This window comes from Chiloscyllium plagiosum, unplaced genomic scaffold (assembly GCF_037043375.1).
Source record: "Chiloscyllium plagiosum isolate Xiang-an unplaced genomic scaffold, Cpla_swu_hap1 HiC_scaffold_33, whole genome shotgun sequence".
Lineage (NCBI taxonomy): Eukaryota > Metazoa > Chordata > Chondrichthyes > Orectolobiformes > Hemiscylliidae > Chiloscyllium > Chiloscyllium plagiosum.
The window spans coordinates 24150847-24166315 of NW_028270171.1; the positions used below are offsets into that span (position 1 = coordinate 24150847).

Here is a 15469-nt window from a genome sequence, read left to right on the forward strand (position 1 = left end):
AGTGCATGTTGGGGGAGGGGGTCAGTGCAGGGGGGGGGGGGTGAGTGTGAGGGTGTTTCAGTGCAATGGGGGAAGAGGATTCAGTGCATCTGGTGGGGAGTTCAGGGCGTAAGGTGGGAGTGAAGGAGTAGGTTGAGGAGGGATTTCAGTAAAATGGGCATAAGGGAAGAGAGAGTCAGTGCATGTGGGGGCTCAGTGTGTGTGGAAGGGGGAGGGTGTCTCATTGCGTGAGGGTCATTAAGATTTGAAAGTACAGGGACGCCAATTGACGCTAAAGAAAAATTGCTTGGAGCAAGAACCAAAAGCTGCTTTGGTCTACCCAGTACTTGACTTGAAGAATTTTCTGCTCATCCAGGATCAGATAAGCAGCCTTATCTGATAAATTAACACCACTGGGAGCGATGCACTGTGCTTTTGGACGATGTGGCTCCAGGGCAGCTTATTGATGAAGAGGCTGGGGGAAGGAAGACTGGTGTGTAAGTGGGAAGAGAAGATATTACAGTCCCATCCCAGAGGAGGGTGGTCTGGTCAACTGTATCAAAGTCAAGGTAGAGGACTGGGAGGAGAATATAGTTTTGTTAAAGTCACATATGTGATGATGCTGCTCCTTTAACAAAGTTAGGTTGTCCTTTATTTTTTTTTCCAGAGGGGTTGTAAATGCATGCACTCCTATATGTCTGGTTTGCATGGGTTTTAGCACCAATTTGTTTACAGCTAACAGATACTGCCTTAGGAAAAAGGCTTTCAAGTTTTTTAAAAAATGCACATTTTTACAATGAAAGGGGAATGGCCAGTACTCCCAACCTAACTTTTCTCTGGTTTGTTTTGGTTTGAGCAGTCTGGCTGCTCAGAGCTGTTGGTCAGTTGTTGGCTGGGAATCCAAAGAAACCGCTACATGGAAGAAAGTGTTCCATGCTGAATCTCTCTGCCATCTCTCTCTCTCTCTCTCTCTTCTGTAAAACCTCGTGTTTTGATTTTACCTTTTTGCCAAGAGTTTTTATGGAGATTGTTGCAGGAATTTGGAACAGCATCATTAAGTTAGGATAATCTGTTGGGTTTTCGGATCGGTTAAGTTATTCTATATTCTGTTCTCTTTTATTGATGCTTCATTCAGTAATCTTGTAAATTAGTTCTGCTGTGTTTAAAACTAAGTGGTTGCGCCAGCTATATCACTCCTGGAATAGCCACTCTACGCCTTCCTAAAACAACCAGCAAAGTTAGGGTCCATGCTACTTTCTTGAAATGTTTTGAGGGGCGTCTGGCCTGATCCATAACACACAATGTAATTTGAGAGTCTGAAAAGTGGCATTTTAGTTCTGTAGCTGGGGCAGAAACCTTATTTAAGGACTGTACTAGTTAACATATGGGATATCTGGGCTTTCTGAAACTCGCCAGAGTTAACAAGATAACACAGCCAGGTTGTGAGGTACATAGGGTATGGATGTGGTCTTCCCTTATAACAAGAATGACACTTGCTCACAGTGAGAACGTATGCATACTTTCTTCTAACATGAGGAGACATTTGTGCTGCATCTACCACACAGTTCTAGCGGACACAAAAGACCTTTGGTCAGCCTAAGTTAGCAGTCTGAATTTTGGATTTGGTTCTGATGCAGAGATTGAGGTGATAAGCATCGATGTTTAAGTGGAAATTAGATAACACAAGGGAGGGAAGAATGGAGGATGCACTGAAAGGTTGTGATGGCAAAGACAGGAAGATTCTGGTGTGCTGCAGAAAGGTGAGCTGAATGGCTTGGTTCTTGTGCTATCATCTCTATGCTGGTTCCATTCCATATTTCCAAACATTACCTCCTTCTTCAGTTGCTCGGTGACTCTGTTGTCATTGACAGCGGGATTGGGAGATCGCAAGGACATGATGGGGACCTGCCTGTGGTCCCGTAACGGAATACGTTCGAGCTCCTGCCATTTCACCTCGATGTCCTTGCCGAGAGCCTCAGGGATTTGGATGAGGGGGGAACTCCATTCTGCCCCCTTCTTTGGGCAGTCATTCAGATTTGTGGACTCAAACCACTTGCTACGTTCAGCAATCCGTTGGGCCTGCTCACGGGTCAGCTCGTCCGCCTTGGAAGTGTCCTGCACCCGCGATGACTGCACGGGCTCCAGCTCCACGCTCTCGACTGGTGATACGAACTGCTCATGGCTCTCCGCCCTGCGGCTGCTCCATGGGACCTCCAGCCGGGTCTTGTCAGCTGTGGCCGCTGCTTCCTGTCTTGCTGCGTTTCTTCGTGCTATAGTGTCACGGAAAGTGTTTTCCTTGTTACTCTCTGTTAAACTAGAATACAGAAAAAGAGATTATTGAAACAAATTGCCATCATCTGAACACAACAATTCACATCTATAAAACATTGTTGATGTACCTCAGGAAGTCTCACAGCAGTTTAGGGCAAACACAACTTGATATCAAATCACATCATGAGATATCCCTACAGGCAAAAGTTGCTTGGTGAAAGAGGTAGGTTTTAAGGAGAGTTTTAAAGGAGGAGAGGGAGGTGGGAATGTTCAAAGAATTTGTTCTCTGTACAATGTCATATTAGCTAACGGTTCAACTGCTAATGGAGTAGTGAAAAAAAAAATCAGCAAGGCATAGTGGGCAGCACGGTGGCACAGTGGTTAGCACTGCTGCCTCACAGCGCCAGAGACCCGGGTTCAATTCCCGCCTCAGGCGACTGACTGTGTGGAGTTTACACGTTCTCCCCGTGTCTGCGTGGGTTTCCTCCAGGTCCTCCGGTTTCCTCCCACAGTCCAAAGATGTGCAGGTTAGGTGAATTGGCCATGCTAAATTTCCCGTAGTGTTAGGTAAGGGGTAAATGTAGGGGTATGGGTGGGTTGCTGGTCGGTGTGGACTTGTTGGGCCGAAAGGCCTGTTTCCACACTGTAATGTAATCTAAACAAAATCAGGGCTGCTGGCCTGGAAAAGGCTGCAGAGATAGGGAGGGACAGGCCACAAGAGGGACAGATTTGAAAACAAGGATGAAGATTTTACATCAGGTTGGTCGGGTATGGTCAGTACCTTGCTTATTGTGAACAGCTGAAGGGAAACCCTCCATCTTTCTTTGGTATGTATACCTTACACTATCTGAGATCATGCTGGTACTGAAATTCATATACCATTTGTGTGATAGGCATTTGTGTTTTTAGTACTGGTCCTAATCTGCTTACATTTTCAAAACTTATAATGCAGTGTCCAGCATTAGATATGATACTGCAATTAGACAGCATTCGTTGGATAGTCCTGAATGTGCCATTACACCTAATTTAGGATCATCAGACTTGCAGTGTGGTACACCTGGTTTCTGGATATATTAATACACAGGATCCTTGATCTTTGCAGACAGAAAGAACATAGACTGTGCCTGTTTCAATTCAACAAAATAGGTGACAGTGATTCGCTGGTTTATTTCTCAGGGCAATGTCCTGACCAAGGAAAATCAACCTATCTAGTTGAAAATATAAACAAAGCTGAGCTGTTAACTGTCAGCAGCATTTAAAGGTGCATTCTCCATTGCAATGCTTTTCTTAATCAAAGGCCACCTATCAACCAAACACTCTCAGCTCAAACAGTATAAATGTTGGTTTCCCCTTTGAATTTTTTTCTTGTGAAATGTTCTGGGTGCAAAAGGAGAAGCTTCAACAAAATGTTTTTTTTTCATCAATACTTTCTAGAATTCTTTGACAAAGTAAAACACACAGTGGATAGAGGAATTCCTGGAGATACAGTGCTCCAGAGACTTTAGGAAAATTGTTTAACAAGTGTTATGGATTTGAAGAAGGGGTAGAAAACGGAATTAAAAACTGGTCAAAATTAGAATACATGGCGTATGTCAAAGTTTACGGTTTAAGCCAAAAAGGGAATGGTGTCAAAATTTGATGAGACCAAAATAGCAGGTGTTTAATTCTTTAGAAGAAGAGGAAGGTAAAAGGAGATGCTGAGAAGATAATTGTTGAAAATGTTGCCGTTAGATTTCAATGTTAATAAGTGCAAGGTGATAAGGATTGGCTCTTTTTAAAAAAAGTCAGTAATTATATGCAGAATGGAAATAGGCTTGAGGCTGTGGAAGGCCCTCTTGTGGCACAGTGGCAGTATTCCTGCCTGTGGACCAGAGGGGCATGGGTTCAAGTTCCACCTGCTCCAAAAATGTATAATAACGTCCCTGAACAAGTTAATTAGAAAAATAGATTTTGTTTTAAAAGCAGATGCACGGATGGATCTGATAAAGCGTGACGCTGGAAAAGGCACAGCAGATCAGACAGCATCCGAGGAGCAAGACAGTTGACTACAACCACATTCTAATATGCCAGCTGTGATTCCAATCAGTGGAGAGCTTTTCCCAAATTCCAGTTTTGCTCGGTGCCAACTTAGTCAAATGCAGCGTTGATGTCAAGGGCTGTCACTCTCATCTTACCTCTGGCATTCAATGTCACTAAACAGGTTATTTGTAAGCAAGTGCTGCTTGATAGCACTAATGATAACCCATTCCATCACCTGTCAATGATCGAGAGTAGACTGATAGACTGGCAATTGGCCTGGATAGTTTTGTCCTACTTTGGATGTACGTGACACACCTGAGTAATTTTCCACATTTCCAGGTAGATGCCAGTGATGTAGCTGAACTGGAATGGCTTGGCTACATGTGCAACAGGTCCCAGGGCAGACGTCTTCAGTATAATTACCAGAATATTGTCAGGACCATAGCCTTTGCATTACCTAGTGCCTCCAACCATTCCTTGATTTCATTATGATTACATTGAATTGGCTTAAGAGTGTTATTGATAATACTGGGAAACACTGGAGCTAGCCAGCAGAGCCTGTTCTGCTTTCAGCTACATGATTGTTGATCTTCTATCTCAACACTAACTTCCTGTATTATCACCATAGTCCTTAATATTACAGAATCTCAGAACTGTTACATGCAAGTAGGCCTCTCAGCCAGTGTGTGCACCACTAATTCACATAGTGGCTGTCTCCTGTCTTCCCCTCATTGCCCTGCACATTCTTCTGTTTCAAATTAGTGTAACTCCCTTTTGACTGCATCATTTGAACTGCTTCCACCAACATTTAGGCATGCATTCTTTCATAAGCTAGAAAACTATCAATCTCTGACTTGGATATAGAACAGTGCAGTACAGAACCAGGCCCTTTGGCCTATCGTGTCTCTGCCAAACATTATGCCATTCTAAAATAATCCCAATTGCTTGCACATGGTCTGAATCTCTCTATTCCTTGCATGTTCATGTGTTTCTCTAAATGCCTCTTAAATATTACTATCATATCTGTTTCTACCACAGCCCCTGTCAGCGCACTTCAAGCACTTATCACCTTCTGCATAAAAAAAGCTTGCTTCACATATCTCATTTAAACTTTCACCCTCTCACCTTAAACCTAAGCATGTCCCTGTTATGACATTTCCACCCTAGGAAAAGTCACTGACTATCCACCCAAACCATGTCTTTCATAATTTTATCTACTTCTATCAGGTCTTACCTCAGCTTCCAATACTCTGGCAAAAACAATCCAAGTTTGTCCAACCTCTCCCGACAGCTAATACATTACAATATAAACAACATCCTGGTGAAACTCTATGCACCCTCTCTAAAGCTTCCACATCCTTTCAACCAGAATTGCACACAATACTCCAAATGTAGCCTAACGTTTTATACAGCTGTAACATGACTTGCCAATTTCTATACTCAATGCCTTGACCAATGAAGGCAAGCATGCCGTAAGTTTTCTTTAGCACCTTATCAACTTGTATTGACACTTTCAAGGAATTATGGACTTGCAACCCAAGATCCCTATGTATATCAATACTCCTATGGGTCCTGCCATTTACAGTATACTTTCCTATTGCATTTGGCTTCCCAAAATACATCACTCCACAACTTGTCTGGACTAAACTCCATCTGCCATTTCTCAGATTAGATTAGATTCCCTACAGTGTGGAAACAGGCCCTTCGGACCAACAAGTCCACACCGACCCTCTGAAGAAGAACCCACTCCCCTACACCTAATACTACGGGCAATTTAGCATGGTCAATTCACCTAACCTGCACATCTTTGGATTGTGGGAGGAAACTGGAGGACTGGGAGGAAACCCACACAGACACGGGGAGAATGTGCAAACTCCACACAGACAGTTGCTCAAGGCGGGAATTGAACCCGGGCACTGTGAGGCAGCAGTGCTAACCACTGAGTCACCATGCCGCCAACTTCTCTGCCCAACTTTCTAGCTGATCTAAATCTTGGTGCATTCTTTGACAACCTTCCTAACTGCTAATCCGATTGTCATGTTGTCTGCAAAATTACTAATCAGACCACCTACATTTTCATCCAAATCATTTATATATTTTATACATAACAGGGGTCTCAACACTGATCTTTGTGGAATACTATTGGTCACAGATCTTTGGGCAGAAAAACACTGCTCCACAACTACCCTCTGTCTATTATGACCAAGTCAACCTGTATCCAACTTACCAACTCACAATGGATCCCGTGTCTTTTAATCTTTTGGACCAGAGACCATGAGGAACCCTGGAAAATGCTTTAGTAAAGTCTACATAAGCAACATCTACTGCTCTATTCTCATAAATATACTTAATGATCAAGTCTGCAAAGTCCTCTGGAGTAAGGAATTCGCAAGATTCACCACCCTCTAAGTGGGGAAATTCCCTCTCATCTCAGTCCTAAATGGCTTACTCCTTATTCTGAGATTTGTCCCCTGGTTCTAGTCCCCTGCCTCAGCTAAGGGAAACATCCTTCCAGCATTTTATCCTGAGGAGCCATTTAATCATTTTGAATAAAAGCAAATTACTGCGGATGCTGGAATCTGAAAGCAAAAGAGAAAACGCTGGAAAATCTCAGCAGGTCTGGCAGCATCTATAAGGAGAGAAAAGAGCTGACGTTTCGAAACCTGCTGAGATTTTCCAGGATTTTCTTTTTTGGTTTAATGATTTTGAATGCTTCAATCAAGTCAACTTTCATTCTTCTCTTTCTAGCATCTCTCCAATTATGTACGGTTAGGGAAGGAGGGCAGTATGTTAATGTCTGGCTAATTACTCGATTAAGTTTCTTAATGCCTTAATTTAAGGTTAAGATGATGTGGATGGTGCCTAGTCATTGTTTGAGTACTTGTAATACTGGAAGGAGCTTTAAAATAGAGTAGTCAATAAACTCAACCCAGAATGGAAGATGTCTTAGTTTTATGTCTTACCAAGTGGCTTGGATCCAGATTGACACCACAGATGCAACAATAACATCTAAGATTAAAAAGTAGAGGGGTGAAGTAATATGGAACATAACACAAACAAAACAGGTAAAACAGCTGCTTGCTTCAGCCTTTAATGAAATCATGGTTGATCTTTCATCTGAGCTCCACTTTCCAGTTCTATTCCTATGTCCCTTGCTCATTCAGTATCCAACAATCTATTAAGGTCTGATTTGATAACTGCACAGGCATATCATCTGTAGGAGAGAATGCCAAAGATTCACAATCCCTGCAGTGAATGAACTTCTCTTCATCACACAACTAATCTCACTAATTTGTTCTGTATCTGTGACCCCTAATTCTAGATTCCTCATCCATGGAAACAGCATCCCACTGTCCACCTATTTAGAGAAGATGGTAGTATGATAATGTCACTGAACAAGTAATTCAGACTTCCAGGCTGATCCCTGGGGATTTGGATCCAAATCCCACCATGGCAGATGGATGGCAGATGGTAACTATGCAACCATTATTGATTGTCTAAACATCCACATGGTTCACTAATATCCTTCAAGGAAGAAAATCTGCATGTTTACCTAGTCTGGTCTTCATGTGACATCATACACGTGTTGATGCTGAACTGCCCTCTGAAATGGCCAAGCAGGCCACTCGGCTCAAGGACATTAAGGATGGGCAATAAATGCTGCCTCGCAGTGACATCCACATTCGTTAAATGACGTTAGAAAAGCCCTACCGAGTCTCTTAAGAATTTAATATATTTTGATTAGGATTACCTCTTATTGTTGACTTCTCAATCGCTCCATAGGACAGGAGAACGAGGAATGCCCTCTGAGGGAAGTACATCTTTCCTTGGACAAAGAGACCAAAACTACACACAATACTCGAGGTGTGTAGTTGCCTTGTTTAATTGCAGTTAGACTCCTGCTCTTAAAAGAATTGATAACCAGATGGTACAGTTTTAAATTGTTTTGTAATTGAGGCAAGTGTAATGTGAGAAAAAAAAATTCACTCTGTGAGTAGTTAGGGTTTGGAATGCACTTCCTGGAATGGGCTGTGACAGTTTCCATTGAGGCATTCAAGCGAGGGTTGTATGCTTATTTACATAGAAACAATGAGAAGGATTATAGGGAAAGGCAAGAATTTGGCACTAAGTCAAAATGCTTAGTGCAGACACAATGGTCCATATGGCTTCCCCCCCCCCTCTGTATTGTAACAATTCTGTGATTCCGTGAAATAAGGATGGTTTCTCTAAAGGAAACGAGTGAACCAAATGGGCTCTTATAATAATTAATGATAGCTTTATGTCACTATTCCTGATACAGTATCAGATTTCATGAGTAGAATTTAAATTTATAAATTTGAACCTGTAACTCTGGGGCAGTAGTCCAGTGGCACCACCAGTACACCAGTATTTCACCCAGTTAATGCTACCATTGATTAGGAAGAGTATAAGAAATAGAAAGATAGATGGGGGAATGGAGTCAGGTTGTGTGCACAACTGACACAGTCAGAGGCTCCTGCAACTACAATGATGGTATAAAATTACGCCAATCTAATCCTGATGCTTTTTGCAATGAGTGAAACATCCTAAGAACGCAAACTCCACTTTCAGGATGGTGATGGGTTGAGGAAGGAGAAGAGTGAGTTCCTTGGCTAAGAGTCTGAGTGAAAACGAATTGGAAAAATAGAGACGTCCTTGATTTCTTGTTTTCTCAGATCAGTTTTTGAGTGGAGGAACCTCCCTTGTCCATGTGACAGGAAGCTGAAGAAACTACCCATTTATTGTCATCATCCTGCTCCAAGGAGGACCTAAGGATTCTCTCACTTGCTCCCTGTTCAGGATCTTGCTGATTTCCTCGCCAAGAGATCTCACTCTCCCCCCTCTCAGGTAACATCCATCGTGCCTTTGAGGAATAGGTTAGTCATACAGCCAAACAGCATAGAAACAGGCTCTATGGCCAAATATGTCTACGCTGACCAACAAACACCAAACTATACTTTTCCCATTTATCTGCAATGGGTCCATAGCCTACTATGCCATGGTATTTTAAGTGCTCATCCAGATGCTTCTTAAATGTTGCGAGAATACCTACCCCACCACCTGCTAAGGTAGTACTTTCCATGTTTCTACCACCATTTGGGTGAAAATGTTTTTCTTCAAATCTTCTCTAAACCACTTGCTCATCACCTTGACATGTCTGCCATGGGGAAGCGATTCGCATGATCTACCCTGACTATCCCACTCAAACTTTTGTATACCTCAATGAGATGCCCCCTCAGCTTCCTCTACTCCAAGAAAAACAACACCAAGCTATCCAGTTTCTCCAAATAATTCAAACTTTGCATCCCAGGCAACATCCTAGTGAATCCCCTTTGCATCCTAGGTATTTTCTACTGCAGGCAGTATTTGACACCCACTGTCTGTTCAGTTACCCTAGAGCCAATCATAGTTTTTGGCAGGCTGATGGCTTTTGTCATTGATAACTGGTCACCACTCCAAAAACCAATCAGCTAATTGTTGCCTGCAGAATTTCATTTTGTACACATCCATTGGTTAGTATTTGTTGCATGATTGTTCCCAACCTAGTGACCCTGTTAATACCGTTCCAGTACAATATAACAGACCTGCCAGCAATTCCACGCTGCATAGGGTTACCCCAGAGATCCAATCATGACATGACATCAGTGCATCAACTCAATTACAAATGACAGCACATAGAGTCATAGAGATGTACAGCACAGAAACGACCCTTCAGTCCAACTCATCCATGGCGATCATATATCCTAAATTAATCTAGTCCCATTTGCCAGCACTTGACCCATATTTCTTTAAACGCTTCTTATTCATATACCCATCCAGATGCCTTTTAGATGTTGTAATTGTACAAGGCTCCACCACTTCCTCAGGCAGTTTATTCCATACACTCACCAAACTCTACATAAAAAAGTTGCCCCTTAGGTCCCTTTTAAATCTTTCCCCTCTCATCATAAACCTATCTAGTTTTGCCCTCTACTTTTGGACTCCCCTGCCCCAGGAAAAAGACCCTGTCCTTTTAATCTATCCATGCCCTTCATGATGTCATAAACCTCTATAAGGTCACTGCTCAGCCTCTGACACTTCAGGGAAAACAGTCCCAGCCTATTCAGCATTTCCCTATAGCTCAAATCCTCCAACCCTGGCAACATCCTTATAAATCTTTTCTGAACCCTTTTAAGTTTCACAACGCCCTTCCAATAGGAGGGAAACCAGAACTGCACACAATATTCCAAAAGTGGTCTAACCAATGTCCTATACAGCTGCAACATGACCTCCCAACTCCCGTACTCAATGCTCTGACCAATAAAGCATACCAAATGCCTTCTTCACTATCCTATTTTCATGAGACTTCACTTTCAAGGAGCTATGAACCTGCACACCAAGGTCTCTTTTTTTTAGATTAGATTAGATTAGATTACTTACAGTGTGGAAACAGGCCCTTCGGCCCAACAAGTCCACACCGCCCCGCCGAAGCGCAACCCACCCATATCCCTACATTTACCCCTTACCTAACACTACGGGCAATTTAGCATGGCCAATTCACCTGAGCTGCACATCTTTGGACTGTGGGAGGAAACCGGAGCACCCGGAGGAAACCCACGCAGACATGGGAAGAACGTGCAAACTCCACACAGTCAGTCGCCTGAGGCGGGAAATGAACCCGGGTCTCCGGCGCTGTGAGGCAGCAGTGCTAACCACTGGGCCACCGTGCCGCCCACTATTTGTTCAGCAGTACTCTCCAGGACCTTACCATTATGTGTATAAGCCCTGCCCTGATTTGCCTTTCCAAAATACAGCACCTCGCATTTATCAAAATTAAACTCCATCTGCCACACTTTGGATCAGTGGCCCCTTTGATCAAGATCCCGTTGTAATCTGAAATAACCTTCTTCACTGTCCACTACACCTCCAATTTTGGCGTCATTTACAAAGTTACTAACTATACCTCCTATGTTCACATCCAAATAATTTATATAAATGATGAAAAGGACTGGACCCAGCACCGATCCTTGTGATACTCCACTGATCACAGGCCTCCAGTCTGAAAGGCAACCCTCCACAACCACCCTCTGTCTTCTACCTTTGAGCCAGTTCCATATCCAAATGGCTAGTTCTCCCTGTATTCCATGTGATCTTTTTTAAATAGTCTATCATGAGGAACCTTGTTGAACACCTTACTGAAGTCCATATAGATCACATCCACCACTCTGCCCTCAACCTCATCAATCCTTTTCGTTACTTCTTCAAAAAACTCAATCAACTTGGTAAGACATGATTTCCTACACACAAGGCCATGTTGACTATTTCTAATCAGTCCTTGCCTTTCCAAATACATGTAAATCCTGTCCCTCAGGATATCCTCCAACAACTTGTCCACCACTGATGTTAGGCTCACCGGTCTATAGTTCACTGGCTTTTCCTTACCACCTTTCTGAAATAGTGGCACCATGTTAGCAATCTCCAGACTTATGGCACCTCACCTGTGACTATCAATGATAGGAATATCTCAGCAAAGGACCCAGCAATCACTTCCCTAGCTTCCCACAGAGTTCTAGGGTATACTTGATCAGGTCCTGTGGACTTATCCTTTTTTTAAAACGCATTTTAAGACATCTAGTACCTCCTCCTCTGTAATATGGAAACTTTTCAAGATGTCACCATCTAATTCCCATATTCTATATCTTCCATGTCCTTCTCCACAATGAACACTAATGCAAAACACTTGTTTGGTATCTTCCCCACCTCCTGTGGCTCCACACATAGGCTGCCTTGCTAAAAATGGGGTGCTCTATTCTCTCCCTAGTTTTCTTTTGTCCTTAATGTATTTATAAAATCCCTTTGGAATTCTCTTTAACCCTATTTGCCAATCTTTTAAAATCATTTCTAAGGGTTCTTTATTGGGATATGGGTATCCCTACCTGTTGCCCATTCTTAGTTGCCCTTGAGAATGTAGTGTTGAGCCACTTTTTTGAACTCTGCAGTTTATGAATCGTAGGGACACTCACAGTGCTGTTAAGGCAAGAGGGTTCCAGGATTTTGACCTGTTATCAGTAAAAAGGTGATAGAAGGAGCAGGGTAGGGTGTCACATGGTGCTCATCACCAGTGTCAGTATTTCTGGATGGGGGGGAAAAATCAATGACTGAGTAACCTGTTCATCTGGATGTCCAAAGCAACCAATTAGATGCGTGGACTATCTTGGTTGGTAGGTCATTTGGTCAATGATTGGCATTGTTCAAAGAAATAGCAATCATTGGCTGAAAAGGTCATGGTTGATTATGCAGTTCCTCCTTTCTTACTTAACTAATTTTGAGGACTCTCAAACTTGTGTGAGGACTCTTCTCTTGGAACTTTCTTCACCTTAAACCTGGCTTTTGCCTACTGGACTGGAAGGTAACCTCAGGTGCCTAGTTCCTTACTTCTACAGCCAATGGCCTTTCTAGACCTCCTCCTATGATGATGTGGCTCTGGATCAGGTCCTATCCACACTACCTCCGCAACGGTGTGAAGTTGTTCCTTCCTCAAATTCCTCATTGTAATGGTGTGGCCCTGGTTTCACTTTGCTTGCTTATTAGTGTAAAGTTCCTTGAACAACTTCATAAAAGCACTTCTTCTGTAACCAGCAATACTTCATGATGATCACATGGCCAAACTGAAGCTCCATTTTGAAGTATTTGAGATCCAGCAGAAGGTTCAAGCCCCACTTTCCCCAGACATGTCATTATGTATCTGAAGAGTTAATTAAGACTATCTAGAAGATATGTCAGACCAGTATGTGTCATTCACAGTTTTACTGGTTTTCCTTTTAGGATCTGAGCTAATTTTGTAGTTAATGTTGTTAGATTAGGAGTTCTGACATCCAATTTGCACTTAAAGTTCTTTACTGCCAAGGATATGATGCAGGGACTGGAGGGACAATTGGATGCTGTCAAATGGAGTTTGCAGCTCATGGACAACATCTGGCACAAAGTGTGCCAGCTGGCCGGAAGGCTGGATGCCATATTAGTGAGGGGTGAGTTACACAAAGATATGCAGAGCAGGCCAGTCACGTCATCAATCCAAAGCATCACTGATCTGACACCAGTATTACCAACATACAGCAATGGGTTTTAAAGGTATTCTCTCCTCTCCAGCTGGTACCTCTCCTCTCAACCTCCACACGTTTTCAATGTCATAAAGACCCATGCTCATTCCAGTGTGAGTTGTCTTTCACCAAACTACTTGCAGGTCAGTTGCTGGTGTATTTCCTCTGGCTGTTGCTGCAATTCAACTGTCTCCTTGAGTCCATGCTCTAAGTGGGTTTAATGACCAGATTGTGCAGTGACTCTGTTTTTACTGATTGGAGCTTGGGCCTGCGAACTGTGAAGTCTAAAGCTGAAACTACTGATACTGTAGTTGTATGATGTCAGCAATTGGATACCATCACAAATCTGGTTAACAGAAACGAAAGGGAGGGCAGACAGGAGAAACTGAGGTGCAAAAATGTGGCAAGACATTGTTTCGAGTTGGCATCACCACTGCAGAAAATGCAGATAATGCTATCGTGAGTTTACATGAAAATTTGCCATCTTCTCTAGTACTTTGGAAACCAGAGAAGAACATTTTACAAATAAGGTAAAGGACAAAACAAATGCGAAAGAGATGGCATAAAAAACACTGCAATTCCTCCGCCACCGCTTCTTAACATTGGAGCACGACTTGAAGATGCCTCCAGACACAGGATTTTGTCTGAATTGGCCCTCAATCACAATCAAATCAAACGGCCTCAGACTACAGAGGCCAATCAGTTCCAGCTTCGGTTTAATAGTGAAAAAAATCAAATAGTGAAGTTTAAGAGATGAGACTGGCTGGTTTTCAGACCTCATACACTGACTACATTGTTTCGCTTCCCTTGCTGGCTGTTTACTGCAAAGGTAACTCTGACATCCAATCCTCCTTCTTCAGCAGCTTGTGGATTTGGTAGAGTTGACATGGAAGAAACTCTATTGTCTTCTTCCAGCATGGGAAACAGAAATGATTGTAAAGTGCTAACTTGAATGGTGTTGTGTCTGACAGGTCTGATATTGATATGAGTTAATGCAAAAACATCCGGACGGAAACAGATAAATGCTGAGTAAGTTGTGAGTACTCCTCAATGCCACTTTCACAATGGGAGAATGAGAACTTTCTTTTCAGGGGTGGGTCAAACCGAATAGCTGATGTTAATAATGATCATTTTTGGGCTTAATTGAAGTGCAATCTCAGCACAAACATGTAACTAAGGCAAAAGAAGGTTGGAAATCAGCAAAGTGTCTTCAAGCTTACAATTTAACTTATTCTTCACAAAGTGAATTTATTCATATCTTTGTTAAGACGGTCAAATCTTTCATCTAAGGGAATGTGAAAATGTGAAAGACTTTTCAACAATGGTTGGTGCTGTTCCAGGTATATCACACATTGGGCAAAGTGCTTTTATCTGGAGTTACTTAACACTTCTGATGTTTGCAAAATTCAAGAGTCGTTTTATTCATTCACTGCTAACAATAAGAAGAGTGACATTAAGATTTAAACTATTATTTATAAAAGTGACAGTCATATTTGAAGACTTTAGTGGCCAGAGATAAGACACTGGCAGCAACATGTCTGGTCCTTTCACCAATATTCAGAGTGAAACTCAGGAGAACTCTTTTTGCAGTGACCAGTATTGTGGTTGAAAATGTGTTGCTGGAAAAGCGCAGCAGGTCAGGCAGCATCCAAGGAACAGGAGAATCGACGTTTCGGGCATAAGCCCTTCTTCAGGAATGAATGTGGTTGCCAGTAATGTGGTTGCCAATCTCTAAACATGTGTGATCTGGATTCTGCTTCTTGCTGCAAAAAGGTAATGAACTTGTTCTTAGGATGGTGCAAACTGTCAGGTCCAAACTGGTGGGATATTTGCAAAAGCCATGTTGATGCATCTCTCCAAGGTGCATTGGAGAATCTATGATCAGACATGGTTGCCAGTGTCTGGCCCATTGCCCATCACCTGACAGGCATTCATATTGTCCTCAAGGACATCTTGAAGCTAAACAGTTTGACATAAGGCCAAGCTGGAAATGGCGAGTGCTACCAGTTATGCGTCACCTTTCCAAATGTGTTTTGATCACAACCTTGAGTTTAAAGTGCTCACTGCAATGAAACTAGGTGATACAGGCTCAGAATTCTACT

General features: G+C 42.6%; 1 protein-coding gene across 9 annotated transcripts in view; it reads right to left on the reverse strand.

Annotated features, from left to right (window-relative positions):
• LOC122542310 (uncharacterized) overlaps positions 1-15469 on the reverse strand; it is a 370387-nt gene that overhangs the window by 70735 nt on the left and 284183 nt on the right. For all 9 annotated transcript variants that reach the window (XM_087978361.1, XM_087978360.1, XM_087978363.1 and 6 more), the window contains one exon: positions 1810-2293. In XM_087978361.1, the coding sequence (XP_087834487.1) occupies positions 1810-2293 (484 nt within the window). The remainder of the gene's footprint in view (positions 1-1809; positions 2294-15469) is intronic.